Genomic DNA, 15,875 nt, shown 5'->3' with positions numbered 1-15,875 from the left:
TTTTCATTTGATCGTCTGTTACATCTGTGGTGATTGTTAGACCTGCTGGTGTTTCAGGGACTCTACATTTCTCTGTTTTGAAAAAGAGAATCTGTTTTATTGTGAGGTTTACATTATAAACATGAAACCAAATCAGATTCAAAGTAATAAGACACTTTCTCACTACATTTTCAAACTAAGCAAGTTTTCCCTTTAAATATTTATTATTAATAGGCATTCAGTTTCTCATTGCTGTAATTAAGAAGTAATAAATGTCCAGTCTTTTAAGAAGTCAGAAAAGAATGGCAATTCTACCGTTAACCAAGTGTAGAGAAAAAAAGATGAATAAAGATGAAATATGTCAGCAGGCAGAATGACAGCCAGCAGTGTTTTTAACTTGACTCCAGTTTTAAATCTTATTCACAGCAATAGTTTATTTTAGCTGAGTTGACGAATAACTGTTCTATTGCTGGGAAGTATATGTTAACACACACTGAATGATCCAGATGAACAAACTTCCAAAACATCTGTGTTTATAGCAGTGCTAATGATTGCTGACGATCTGTTTAATGTAGTGAATTTAATTAGCAGCACCTGGCAGAAAAATACAACCTTAATTCCTATAAAAGTTCTTCACACTTGAGTCTTCTAATGTGGACAATAGTTGCCCATTATTTCCTTTAAGCAGGGCAGACTGATCAACAGTGAATGAAATGATATCTCGGCAGAGAAAATTCCCTATTGTTGACAGATATTGATAACCACAGCTATCAGTCATTGGATATCATTCGAAACTGATAGTTTTGAACAAAAACCCGATATTCTAATTTCATTCTAGTTTCAGTGTGCATTTTTGCCTTAGACAACTAAGCTTTCAAATCCCCTTGTTAATTTTAGATTAAAATGGTATCAAGCTTCAATCATTTACATTAAACCTCAACAAATCTCCTTTAGCTACAGCATAACAGGGAGAACAAAACTAGCAAATATATATTTTAAACTGGCACCTTAAACTGGTGGGTACTTAAGGGACTGAACATTTCTGTGTTTTGAAGAAGAGAATCTGTTTTACTATGAGATTTACAGTATGAACAAGAAACCAAATGTGATGCAAATATCTGAATAAATCAGCATTACATTTTCAATATATAAAAAAAACTTGAAAGTAAAAGATTTCAGTATAAAAAATACGTTCATGAAGAGACATTTTCCAAATAGACAGGTGTCTCTTTCTTAAAATGATTAGGAAAGATTAAAAAGATGAAAACTGGAAAATGTATCCAGTTCAGTAATATTTATGTGATGCTAGTTCACAACAGCCGTTATCTCAAGAACCTACAATATTAGACATAAACAGCAGATCAAAAATATAGGATTAGGATTAGAATACTTCCTATGATGACTTTGACCTTACAGGGTTCATCAGGATCATTATATTAATGATTTATGTGATACAAGGGCAACAACACAACTGCTACAGAATGCTGATGTTTTCCTGCAATACAAAATTGCTCCTAACAGCAACTTAAAACAGAAACCCTTATCATAGTCACAGCTCATTTCTGTTACCTCACGTTATTGTGGTAATAAAAGTACACATACCAGAGCAAGTAGGAAAGGGGGAATTCCATTGTTCATTTTCTAAACACTCAATTTCTGTAGACCCAATTAGTACACCTGTGTTGCTGCAAAGAAAACGCAATTTATGTCCAGTCGCCATTATTTCATTTGATGGTGGTAATCCAGCTACGTAGAGATGAGGATCCATAACACCGATTTTACAAGATCGATCTGAAAAAAGCAAAATATGTAGAATATATGTGAGTTTATGTAACAAAGCTGCAAAGAGCAAGAAAGAGAGTAGTTGGTTTTAGTGAACACCAGAAGAGCGGAAAAAATCATGAAATCTTATTGGATATTTAAATTATGCTTCAAAATACACAAAGATCAAACCTGAACAGAAGAAAAAAAACAGTTCAAAAGGCAAGATTCAGATGTAGAAATCACTGGCCAGAATCTTTATATTTGCTGCAGTTTTTATATTTGCCAGATCATGTCAGAATCCATTTTGCCAGGTTTCAACCTGTGTGTCTGTATTTGTGCTGGAGACACGAAGGTTCAGACCAGTGGAGATAAACCACTGTCAAAACTACAGCTGTGGTCAAAAGTTTTACAATCATCACGGATCAACATGGATATCATTGTAATTTTGGGCTTTGAATGATTGTTGAAATCCTGTTTTTAAGTGTGGAATGACTGATTTAACATTGAGCACTCAATTTTTTTTTTTTTAAAGATGTATGACATGCAATCATTCCACCCTGGAATGGAAAACGTTTATCTAATTTCCAGGCAAATAGTTTCAAAATATCTGCCCTTTGCAAACTGTTTACAAGGACAACCTGTGTAAGCAAACCATCTGCTGTGTCAGTTTAACACGCTAAGATTTAATTCATTAACCCTATAAGTTTCCTTATGTAGGGTGGCTAACTTTAACTCTAGCCTATATTTTGGTGAAAGAAAAAATACAATGCTTCTGGAAAAAATGTGAATAGTTTTTGACCTGTCATTAAGTCTGACTTTTCTGTCACAGTCTGGCTGAGGCAGACTGTATGTGTTGTGAAAAAGGACTCAAGTGCAAACCAAAAACTATGAAACGTGATGTGGATTAACAAAAAACAAGCAGTTTATTAAGGCTGGCAAAATAAATACAAACAAAGGGCATGGGTGAAACTAAACAATAACCTAAACTGGGTGAACTAAAAATTAAACATGAAAAAACCTTAAACATGGAGAACTGACATGATACCTAAAGACATGGTGTGGACGAGCAGACGACCTGAAGGAATGACTGAAAACACATGGCACAAATAATTTGTGTGCTTTCTTATTTGTTGCAGATCACCTGATTGTTCTGTAAATAGATTTAAACGGTTATATGCCTGAGGCATTGGCTGCATTTTTAGGTAAATAGTACCATATAACTTTCTTTGCAAAACTTGTGCATAATATTTAGAAATGTACAATTTCTATTTGCATTTCAAGTTATGAAAATGATTCGTTAAACATGTTTGTGGGTTTTACAGTAAAAAATATAACTTTTTTCTACTCGGATTTTGAATTTTTTCTCTGAATTTAGATCAACTATGGTAATATAGTATGCCAAAATGAAAAAATAACTCAAATTTCAGATATTTCAGGTTGTGCTGAAAATAATGATACCAAACAAGTAGTCAAATATGGCCAATTATACCCTGGACCCCAGAGGGTTAAACTGATCTTTCTGACATCGAGATGCTGGGTCATATTTCATAATGACTTGACAGAAACATTGTTGAATAAAATGATGACTGATGTGAATTCAAATATATTTGGAGTCTGATCTGACATGACAAAGTCTCTACATATTAAAAATCATTTAGAATTAAATTCTGATTTTGTCTGTGTGCAGGAAAAATATATATAGAAATAAAGACCGTCATAGCAGTCTTAATGAAGGCAGGACACATCTGAGTAAATGAGATTATATGTCCAAGGAGATAATACCAAATGAAGTTCATACGTAAGTTCGTTAAGAACAATCTGTAGTCACACATTTCTGCTTCCCTGGTGTTTGTTGGCTAATCTAAGCTTTACATCATTTCCAGTTTCCCATGCTGTGAAGCTAATTGTGCAATCACTGGTCTAGCCCAATCAGATTTCTGCTGGCTGTCTTCCGGCCAATCAGTCTCCACTCCATGTACTTTAAATCTCACTGCTCATCGGTCATTCTCCCAGGCTTCCATTCAAGCCTCAATCTTCATTTCCAGAGTGTAATCACCAACAACCTAAATTGAATTCTATAGATCAATAAATTATGTTAAATTCATTTTAATGATCTCTGCTTATTGAACTGTAGTCATTCACATGAGAGTGAGAGAAGAAAAGAAAGCTTTTGAACTCACGGTAGCACGACCCCCTTTGGAGTGGCTGCCAGCCCTCAGTTGTACATACGTATTTGATGGTGAGAGCTGATGTATAGCCAGGTTCGCAAGCAAAATGTATCATGTGTCCTGCTTGATACTGAGATGTTCTTGTCTCTTGTGTTACTTGGGCATGGGGAACATCTGGAAGCGTTGAACATGCTAATACACAAAACAATATAAAATGGGAAAAGAAGAGAAAAATACACAAAGATTGAAAACATACTGAGTGACTAAGCCAAGATATATATGTATGTATAAGGAAATGACGACCCATCATTGCTACGAACGATAGTAATGCCAGTAATGTGCAGTTGTTTTAGGACAGGGGTCTTTTGTCTTTATACTGCGGCTCCAGGTGGTTTGGGAAAATAAATTAGAAGTATTTAGCTGAAGTGTATTTTTTGTATTAGTTCTTTTTAAACTTGTAGTTCTAAATTGGAAGATTATTGTGACATTGAAATATAAAAATAAAATTATATTTTATTTTTCATCGCTCAAAATAAGCGTCACACTTGCGGAAGCCGGTGTACCAGCCAAAACGCAGTGCATTTATTGAGACTTTCAACCCCAGGTGGGCCAATTATGGATCTTCGGATCCACATTATGTCAGCAGCTGTTCTCCTCCGTGAACTATGTTAAAACAAACACTGCTCACGCCTCACAGATGACAGCTTACAGTCCTGCGTTAGGATGAAAGTGACTTCGTAGAGCCCTGATTTGCAGACGCTGTGCGCAGAGGTTCAGGAGCAGAAGTCTCATTGTAAACATATCACGGCAGACACGACGATGTTTGCATGAACATGCTTTTCAGCATCTCTTTATTGACCACTCTTCACACACGGTTGCTGTACGCATACAGCCGGCTGTAGCTTTTCAGCTAGCAGTCCGACAACACAAGAGCAGAGAGAGCACAGACTTTAAGTAGACGAGGCGTGATTGCGGGTGCTGCTCAGGTGCATCCGACTCCCATGCAGCGCCGCTGCAGACCACGCCCCGCCACACACATTAACCAGGTAAAATACATATTTAGGCAGAATTTTGCAAATATCTATTTTTCATTTTTTAGCAGCATAGTGCTGTATATATTGTAAAAAAACAATATATACAGTGTTATTTTCATTTTTGATGTCAACAAGTATTTGTGGCTCCCAGTGTTTTCTTTTGCGTGGAAACTGGGTCCAAGTGGCTCTTTGGGTGTTAAAGGTTGCTGACCCCTGTTTTAGGACAAGGGTTGTTGAGGCTGGCTGAGCTCTGCTGGCCATCACCAAATTTGAGCAGAGGAACATGGGTAATCATGCTTTGGAACAATCTTTCTGATGTGATACTTTTTTTACTTTTATAACCAGGCCTATTGTGTGCCTCCAGAAAATGTACCTATTTAGCTCTAAACCCAACGCCTTACCTGACCTGTAATGGGTCGATCCTATGAAAATCCATATAATGCTGCTCTTGGTATGCTTTACAACTTTTTGTGTTTCATTTTTTCAGCTTTTCACGTGACATTTTTTGGGGGTACATAGCATGTAGTATGGTTGGGTTAGAGTAAGAGTCAGGGTAATGCTGTCATTAATGAACCCTAACAAAAACAAAATATGCACTCTGTAATATAAATAATTGAGGTATTCATACACTTTTCATGACTGTAGAGTTTTTGACGATTTAGTAATATAAGAAAAACAAAAACAAAACATATTTACATGAGTTATTACATCCACAGTGCAGCAATAGCACAAGTTTAGTTAGTGATGATAAAAACATGAAGCCATGCAACTTACAGTAGCACTTTCCCTGATGGACAACCAGCCAACCATCAGCTGTGCATATAAATTTCGAGATCTGATCTGATATGTAACCAGATTCACAAGAAAAATGTATCACATCTCCTTCCTGGTACACAACTTTGCTGGTTCCTTCTGACACATGAGCGTGAGGAACATTTGGGAGCTCTGAACACTCTAAAAGAGAAAAAGTTACAATTCGTCACATATAAAGTTGTTAAAAAAGAATGACTGAAGCTCTACAAGGAAAACAGTTACAAAATCAAAGTATGTCTACAACCATTCTCCTAAATGGTTAAGACCACAAAACAGTTGCATCTACATAATTTGTGGATATACTTCACCTAATAACACAGATAGCAGGATTTATGTTTGACATACATAATTAAAGAGTAATATAAGAAATGTACCATTAATTACCATTAATGGTAAAGGGAAAAAATAAGTATAAGTATAAAATTACTAGAGCCCCCCCCCCCCTTCAAAGAAAACCCCCAAAATAAAACAAAAACAAGCAAAAAACCCATAGCAAGTAGTAAAATCAACTATAATTACTATTTTGTCCTACATTATATTACTACCATATATATGTATGTTAACACAAAAATATACATATTTTAGGGTTGTGTGAATGCATGTAAATTCAAATAGTTGTAATAGTGTAAAAATAAGACAACTACATTCATACTGTGCTTTTCCCCCTGCTGTAAGTAAATACCTGTGATGACCACACGCAGTGTATATGTCACTCTTCTTAAAGTCTAACTGCCTTTCCACAAAGGTAAAACATGTGATTTTAGGTACACTGAAAAACGATAATAGATCACTTTACCGTTTTGTGACAAAGAAACTTCCACACACCCCCACAGCTGGAGAAACAGAAGGATTAAATACAGCTTCATGTTCTTTTGACGAATGTTTTCTGAGGAGAATTTCAGTAGCTTCATTGTTCAGTGACCTCCCCCAGCTCGAACTCCACCCAGAGAGATCAGGTCACAGCACAGACTGTCCAGTGGCTCTGTCCAAATGTCTCTATTTAAATACAACCTTGGACTCCTGTTGTACAAGTGCTACGGAGAAGGACTGGATAGGTGGTTAGGTGTACAAAGCACAGGACTTTCAAATGTACTTTGCTAGCGTTTAGAAAGAATTTTCTGAAAAAGAGAAGATATCCAGTGATGCGCAGTTTTCTTGCTGAAAGAGCCTCGCTGATGCCAGGGGTTAAGGGAGAATGGCCAGAATGCATCGAGTTGGTGGGAAGGCAAAAGTAACTCAACTTAAATGATAAGTGGATGCTGGACTCCAGGCCTAAAAAGACTGTGGAAAAGGGGTTGTTTCATTGTTAGGCCATGAAACCCAAAGCCCCAAGACTTACAACAGAGTTAAACTTATGTAAGAATTAAAACAGACCCCGTGATGCTTTTATTAAAATAACATTACATGCAATTACTGTTACATGTGTGTACATGTGTGTGCTCATCTAGGTTACAAAAACACTTTAATAGCAGGTATGATCTCCTGCCAAAGGGAGGGAGTTTGTTATTTTATTTATTTTTTACTTCTTTTTGTTATCTTTATTTAATCAGAATATGTTCAGACTGGAAAGATAGGGCCACCATTTTGTGTATTTGTCCACAAAGGATTTATGAATGACTTTGATTTTACACACAAAAAAAAAGATGTACTGGAAGAGCACAGACTGAGTACATAGGCTTTTATTAAAATGACCACACACATCAGTGCACTAATCATTTATAGATTTGCGTGCTCATGCTCATCGTATCCAATAGACAGAAATGTTACTGGCATGTGGGCAGATGCATTACGCCTTCAATGCACGTCTGACGCATTTCCAAACTGCCAACACGTCTTCCCCTGCTACATATGAACTCAATTACATCATTATGTTCTGAATACAGCTTATCATCGCTGACATATCTGAATTGAATATTGTGTTTGTTCATGTCTTCTCTATTTACAGTGCAGGGTTCTGTAAGAGTTAAGAGAAAAGATTTTGTTAATGTCAGTACAGTACACCAATGCAGGAATGCACAACATACATCATATATAACTATTCAAGTCTTGATTACAAAGGCACAGTGCTTAAAACCAAGCAAGTCTGATAAAATGCAATCTGTATCTGTATCAAAACTCCAGATATAGTACAGACCTCACACAATATCAAATTATGAAAGTCTAATGTTAAATTGTCTTAATTTTCCCATTTTTTTAAATAACATAAAACAGAGCGCATCTAAGAACATGAAGCCCCCAAATTCTGCATCCTTTCTCAAATAAATTATGTCAACAGCTTGAAAGGCTAATTCCTGTGTAAACTCAATTTTCTCTAAATTTAAGAGTAAAAAAAACTTGGGACCCCTAAAATACTTTTACATATGCAGAATCTTAGAAAATACAACATAATATAGCTATAACTTACTGAGGCATCTCATCTGTCCAGTCCATTTACCATTTTCACAGGTTTTATATGGTGTACCTTCCATTTTGTAGTAATTTTGACAGATATACTCAACCCTTTCTCCATGGCTGTATTGCCTTTTAGTACTGATTTTGGTATCTCCATCTGAGAGTGGTTGTGGTTTCCCACAACCCACAGGATCTTAAATGAATATAGACAAAAAACAAACAAAAAACTATTATCTATTCACAATACTATTAGTACCATTATGCAACATCTTACAGTAAATTTTTGTGTAAATTTTTTAGAGATTCAACTCTCCAAATTACTGGGGGTTTATTCCGACTTCTCTTTTTTATATTTACAGCTGTTATTAACATGAGCAGCTTATCTGGGCGCTTATTACTGACTGGGCTTCGCATATGTACATGACATTTCCTACACAGTGATTGTAATTAGGATCAACCGCAAGACTTGTCCAAAAAAAATTCCTGTGTAATTTTTGCCTGAGTAAAAGTAACCGTAACTGTTTTGGGGATTAAAAAATGTGATTAAAGCCTCCTGAAATTGCAGTGCACTGTGACTGGATGATCTTTTCTTGTCACATATTACGGGTGAGTTGACATAGAAAAAAACTGGCTTACCTCCACATGTTGGAAACGGATCGCTCCACTGTCCATTTGCCAAACATTCAACTGTTTTATTGCCTTGCATAAAGTGGTTACGTGTAAGGCAAGTAAAGGTTAGCTTTTGTCCTTTCTTTAGCCGATTGCCTTGTATGTGTGATGTGATTCTTACACTGTCTGATTTTCTTGTGACTTTGCATTCATCTGTTTTAAAGAAGACAGTCTTTTAATCTTTCAGTTTAAAGTGTAATGCAGCAGTAGTCTAGACCCAAAGGAACCAAATAAAATGTAAATCTTAATCGTTATATAAGTTTAACAAATGAAATATAATGATTACATAATTGTTACACAAATATATGGACATTTAAAAAACATGTCAAGTCACGTCAGCTTTTCTCAGTTAAAGTAAACCTACCAGAGCAGGATGGAAAGGAAGCATTCCAGTACCCAGTTTCTAAACACTCGATTACTTCAGAACCTTCCAGTTTATACTGATCAGCACAACGAAAATGTAATGTGTCCCCAGTCCTTATCGCTTCATTCCCTTGTGGTAATCCAGTTACCTGCAGATTAGGGTCCATTACTCCAACTGCACAAGGGATTCCTGAAAACAATAAGTAAAAGTCATTATTGCGATTGTAGACATAATAAAGTTTTTTATTATGCCCTGTGAATGCTACTATTAAACATGGAGAAGCTTATTTAAAGATAACCAAACATGCATTTTGAAAGTTAAACACGAGCAAGGATACTTCCTTTATACTATTTTTATAGTTTTGCACATAGCGGCTGCAAAATGGCTCCATAGTGCTCCCCTCTGAATTGCAAGAAAGCAGAATGCAAAGAATGGACTATGCAGAAATATAAAGAGATCTACATCTTACTGAGGCATCTCATCTCTCCAGTCCATTGACCATTTACACAGGTTTTGTACGGCCCACCCTCCATTCTGTAGTAATCCTGGCAGATGTACTCAACCCTTTCACTATGACTGTACTGCAGTCTGGAACTTTCCTTCGGGTCTCCATTTGAAAGATGTGGTGGTTTCTCACAACCCTCGGCAGCTACAAATATGGGCAACAAAAATAGAAGTTTAAAAATGTTTTCATCACAATAATCCCATTTCACCATGAGTGACACATCACTGACCTTGATCAATTAAATTAAATTAATTACGTTTTATTCATATACCAAGAATTCATAAAAAATGTTTTTGCAAGATGCTTCATAATGTAAGGTGAAGACGCAAGAGCACAAAAAGATAAGGAAAGATAAATAAACTATATGAGAAAGAAGCAAGTCACAAATAAATAGAGGGGAGTGAAGAAGAAGTGCTAAAAGTATGAACCTCTAGTAGCATAACCTGAATGCCTGATAACAGCAAAAAGATGTACTGAGGTACTGGACTGTAAGTATATGTTCATGAGTTCAAGGTTCATGTAAGAAAAAAGCCGAAAGGTGTAATAGGTGTCCTAAGTCAGTGTTTCCCAACCTTTGGGAGCCACGGAACATATTTCACATTCGAAAAAACATCACCAAACAAAAATGCCACAAAAGTATATTGATAATTTTTACTTGCACACCAAGCATAGCAGAATTGGTTTGATCTGCTCCCAGTATACCCTTTTTGCTTTCTTCTGACCACTACTCATGCTAGGGCCTCCATCTGAGTCAGAATTTTCCCCAGGACCAGGTCAGACTGATTACTTTTTCTTTTCAAATATTTATCTGTTGCTATTACGTGCTCCATTGTTTTACAGCATGAGTATTATGTAATTTCTTCTTTGTCTTCTTCTGTTTTAATGGCAGTTGGCAACCCATTTAATTAGAGCAGGTAGTTGTACTACCCTCTATTGGAAGAGAATGAAATTGTTCTGCCCATTACACCGATCGCTTAGAGTACTAATCAGGTGGAATTAGATAATCTTCCATGGCACACTTGATCATTGCTCACAGCACACCTATGTGCTGCGACACAGTGGTTGGTAAACACTGTCCTAAGTGACTGGTTGGGTTATATACAAGCACCAGTTCTTGCTTTATATGTCATGTGATACCATCGCAGGTGCAATATGGATCCACAGGAATTGGTACAAATCTTGAGCAATATATATTTAAAATGTAGTACACAGGGTATATACAGCAAGCTCATTTCTCATACCTAACAGGACGACTGAAATTTTCACATTTTTCGAGTGTAAGCAGAGGACCTTATAAATATACACTGTTAAGCTAGTTCAAACTACAAATGTCGATAAAAGTAACATTGCTGGTGTGTTGACTGAAAGACTTACTTTCACATACTGGCACAGTACTACTCCATCCGTCCAACTGACAAGTTCGGGTGCCATCGCTATCTCCCATTGTATACCTGCAATTACAACTCATATCTCATTTTGTATTTTCACCCACACACTAAAATTTATAGAGTACTTGAGCAATCATTTTGCTTCCAAGTAACCATTTTAAGTGGTCTTGAGATTGGACATCAGTGATTGGACACTGAATTATTTTTAGGTTTTCCCTTGTACCTAAACCACTTAACACTGTTGATCATCTGCTGTTCACTTAAGCCTCATCGGAAAAGACCTGAGTGGAAGTGTGGCCATTCTTCAGGAAGGGAAACTGGGAGAAAAGACTGAGGTATGTCAACCTAACACAAGAAGTACAGCAAAAATCAGCAGAAACAGATCTTGGAACTCACTTTCACAGTGAGTTCTAAATTTATGTTTAAACATTTTTAAAAATAAGCCTGAACTCTCTTATGCAAGCTTTCTTGTAATTTCTTTAATGCAGTCTTAGGAATAATGTAGTTAATGTAGTCTGCCAGGCTTCTTCAAAGCTCCTTTGAATAACGGCTTCCTTTTATCCCATTCTTGTTGACATTTTTCCAAACAGCATTGTTGTACGGGACTTTTGTCTTAAAACAACTTGAAGAGTTTCTGTTTTAACACACAAATATAAGCAATCCTCATGGGACTTTCAGAGCGCGTACATTATGTCACTGAATTATTATAGATCCACATACCCTAGATTGCAAAAGTATTTGATAGCTGTTCCAAAAACGAGCTCTTCTCCGCGGATAATTTCATAATAGCCATTGGGAACGTCCTCAGGGAGTTCACATGGCTTTACTGAAAAAAAAGAAAAGAGAATATTTTTCATGAGTAAGTATGAATTAGACCTTATTCTTCTCTTATTATTGCTTATTTTTAATTGAAATCAGGTGCTTGCCGACAGTGACATAAATTTTTTACAAAACTCATTGTTAATAACAGTGTTGAAGTGTGGGTACAATGTTATTGATGCAGGGATTTGAGGAAGCGATTTGCTATTTTCATACAATAGATTACTGTTAGCAGCATACTGCAGCAGTTTTACAACTGTCTCAGTACAACTCTTTCTAATTCCAAAAAACTAAAGTTTTGGGATAAAACTTTGGTAATTGATATTTTGTGAAATGTTATGAATTGCATCTTAGAAGGGATTAAGGATTATTTGTAACCCTATAAATACAGTCATAAGAGTAACAGCAAAATAGCAGGCAAACCATTTAACTTACAGTTGCATTTTCCCTGACGGAAACTCTCCCAGCCAGTATTTGTGCATATATATCTGAGGGTTGGACCAGATATATAACCAGTCTCGCATGTGAAATGTATCACATCTCCTTCGCGGTACTCAACTTTTTTAGTATTTTCTGACACATAGGAGTGAGGAACATTTGGAAGCCTTGAACATACTGAAAAAAACAACATGGAAAGAGACATATACATAGATTGACCAAGGATTCCAAAATTACATCTACATTTATATGTAAAGAGATAGTAGAACAAATAAAAAAGAGGGTAAGTAGAAGTAGAAGAAATGTCTTCTCTTTTAAACTAAACAAAGAACACAGCATTTTAAAAAGTCTGACTTACCGTTTTCTGAGAAAGAAAGTTCCACATGTCCCCATAGATGGAGAAACAGAAGGATTAATGACAGTCGCATTCTGTCAAGTGGACTGCAAACCAAATTTTCACTGTGCACAAATCCTTTGACAAACTGTGCGTTTTCTGTGCAGAACTGCTGTGTGTTTATCACAGTATTTGAGGCCAATGGTTAAAATATGGACTTCCCTACTGGAATTGCACAAGCCTCAAAATGACATATCGCAAACAACAAGTTTCACTGAACACGCCAGAGGAGTTCACAGACAACAATTCACAAACCTCACCCTATAATAATTTATAGACTTTATAGAGTTGATTTCTTTCATTGCCTATAAAATAATTTATAACATTCTACAAAAGAAGGTTTGTGTCCTCTTTCAAACATCATATAAATTAATCCGTCTATTTTTGTAATTAAATTAAAATATGAGATTAATTAGTCCTGAAAATATAGACTGGTGTATGATGCTCAAAACAAGTTTGCAAAATATAACAGATGTTATATCTTATTTTGTGATAGAATGATTAGTGTTCGCTGAAAAGGTTACTGTGCAGTTTAATCACCACGACTAGTAAGTCATAAATGGAGATGGTACTGAGGTACAAAGTCCATTGTAAAAGTCAGCCAGATATTCAGGTCGGTAAATAGTTTTAAAGAAGTTGTTGTTTAAGAGAACATCTTTAAATTCAAACATAACCAATATCTATGCCCAGGGGTCAGCAACCTGCGGCTCTTTAGTCCTTATAGTGCGGCTCCGCGTGGTTTGGGAAAATAAATTAGAAGTATTTAGCTGAAGTGTAATTTATTTATGTTAGTTCTTTTTTAACTTGTAGTTCTAAATTGGAAGATTATTGTGATATTGAAATATACAAATAAAATTATATTTTATTATTTTTTCATCGCTCAAAATAAGTGTCACACTCCAGGAGACCGGTATACCTGCCAAAACGCCATGCATTTATCGAGACTTTCAACCCCAGGTAGGCCAATTATGGATCTTCGGATCCTCATTATGTCAGCAGCTGTTCTCCTCCGTGAACGATGTTAAAAACAAACACCGCTCACGCCTCACAGATGACAGCTTACAGTCCTGCGTAAAGATGAAAGTGACTTCGTACAGCATTTGCAGACGCTGTGCGCAGAGGTTCAGGAGCAGAAGTTCCATTGTAAACATACCACAGCAGACCCAACGATGTTTCCGTGAACATGCTTTTCAGCATCTCTTTATTGATCACTTTTCACACACGGTTGCTGTACGCATACAGCCGGCTGTAGCTTTTCAGCTCACAACCCAACACATACCAACACAAGAGCATAGATAGCACAGACATTAAGGCGGTGAGGCGTGATTGCTGGTGCCTCTCAGATGCTTCCGCCTCCCCTGCAGCGGCGCTGCAGACCACGCCTCGCCACACACATTAACCAGGTAACATACATAATTAGGCAGAATTTTGCAAATATCTAGTTTTCATCTTTCAGCAGCATAGTGCTTTTTGTCCAATTATTTTTTAAAAGCCAGGTCAAGGCTCCAAAAGCTCAAAGGCGACATAAGGGTGGCGGCACACAACAGTTTTTGTTTGCTACATGGGTCATCTTAGTTCAGGTTGGTGTCTTTCCTTTTGTAATATTTCTTTAAGAGTTCAAAATGTGTTAATTACATAAATGTAATTTTCTCTGTAGCAGCTTAGTTGTTCACACAAAGCATAAAAGTAAAAAACAATATATACAGTGTTATCTTAATTTTAGATGTCAAAAAGTATTTGCGGCTCCCAGTGTTTTCTTTTGCATGGAAACCGGGTCCAAATGGCTCTTTGGTTGTTAAAGGTTGCTGACTCCTGTCTCTTTTAGAGAAATTTTCAACCAAGATGAAACTTAGTTTTGAAAATTTGAAAGAACTTTTGTCATATTTGAATTTTTAGGAACAAAACACAGGACATTATATATCTTCAGCCTCTGCTTGTTGTTCACCTTTACCATATGATTTTCAATGACTCCGTGTAATGAATACATGGTTTTTCATTAAACTCCTTCATGTAAAATCTTACATCATATACTGAGTCATTACATGATGAAATACAAAAATATAAACATATTTTAGTGTTGTATCATACTGAGACATTTCATTGATTTGGTCTATTGACCATTATTGCAGGTTTTGAATGGCTCACCTTCCATAGTATAGCAGTAGTTTTGACAGATGTACTCAGCCTTTTCATTATTTCATTGTTCATGATTTTCATTATTATGCATGGACCTTATGCAGTGCATGGGCACTGCTCTTTCTCCTATGAGGCCACATAGTCAGTGTGTCATGTTTAGACTCTGGGCTTGTGTCTGAATGTCAAAAAGTGACGGAGTGGAGAGTCCAACTGCAGGTGGTACCACTTCGGGAGGGTGGAAGTTGACCTTGTTGTCTCCAGGGAGACAACACATCGCCACCTGTTCTTCTTCCTGGAAAACGGCAACTCTCCACTGGTGTTGGTCCACAGGGATTGGTGCAGGTTGCTGCTGTACGGGAATTGGTCTTCCTTTGATCCAACCCTGCTTTTCTTCCAGAGGCTTTGTCAAATGCCACCTATCCCAGTCAGCTGACCTATGGACAGCTCCCACTCCGGGCTGGGACTGGGTGACAGCTCAGTGCCAGGTGGCCCTGTGCCCTGTTTGTGCCATGTTGGTGTACGTCAGCATAGTTGGGAAGGTTACTTTTTTTTTTTTTATGTATTCATTTATGCAAGTTTCAAAATTTTTACACATTCACAAACAGCGGGACAGAGGAACATAGACAATAAAGACAATAACAACAAAAAAAACAAAACGAAAACAAAACAGGAACAAACAAACAAAAAAACAAAAACAAAACAAAAAAACAGAGCAACAAACCCCACAACAGGGTACACGGCCAGCACTTATTAAAAACTGCAGAGAAGAAAAAAAAGCAACTGGTATACATGTCAAACAACTCACAATCTAGTGAGTCCAATCCACAAAATCCAATCCAAAGATCGCTAGGAGGAGCTGATAACAATTATGCAATAACAGTTATGGGCAACAGCTCAGAATGAAAGCAGTTAAAACAACGTGGTCAGGACCCAGGGCGTGGACTGTCCTTCTTAATGTCGTCTATAAAGGGCCCCCATATCTTCCTGAACTTCTCCATGGAATCAGACGTAGA

The 15,875-nt window shown here is 36.7% G+C and overlaps 1 protein-coding gene across 1 annotated transcript in view; it reads right to left on the bottom strand.

The window, feature by feature from the left end:
• LOC102204678 (complement factor H-related protein 2-like) overlaps nucleotides 1-9,715 on the bottom strand; it is a gene marked incomplete at its 3' end in the record, with an annotated part of 15,307 nt that extends 5,592 nt beyond the window's left edge. Inside the window, exons 1-4 of the mRNA XM_013908077.1 lie at nucleotides 9,652-9,715; nucleotides 7,569-7,712; nucleotides 5,720-5,899; nucleotides 3,924-4,103 (exon numbers count right to left, since the gene is read on the bottom strand). Of these exons, the coding sequence (XP_013763531.1) occupies nucleotides 3,924-4,103; nucleotides 5,720-5,899; nucleotides 7,569-7,712; nucleotides 9,652-9,715 (568 nt within the window). The remainder of the gene's footprint in view (nucleotides 1-3,923; nucleotides 4,104-5,719; nucleotides 5,900-7,568; nucleotides 7,713-9,651) is intronic.
• Nucleotides 9,716-15,875: the final 6,160 nt, after the last annotated feature.

The sequence above is a fragment of the Pundamilia nyererei genome, unplaced genomic scaffold, assembly GCF_000239375.1.
Source record: "Pundamilia nyererei isolate P.nyererei 1_Seehausen unplaced genomic scaffold, PunNye1.0 scaffold01071, whole genome shotgun sequence".
NCBI lineage: Eukaryota > Metazoa > Chordata > Actinopteri > Cichliformes > Cichlidae > Pundamilia > Pundamilia nyererei.
This window is presented reverse-complemented; position numbering and strand designations above follow the sequence as displayed.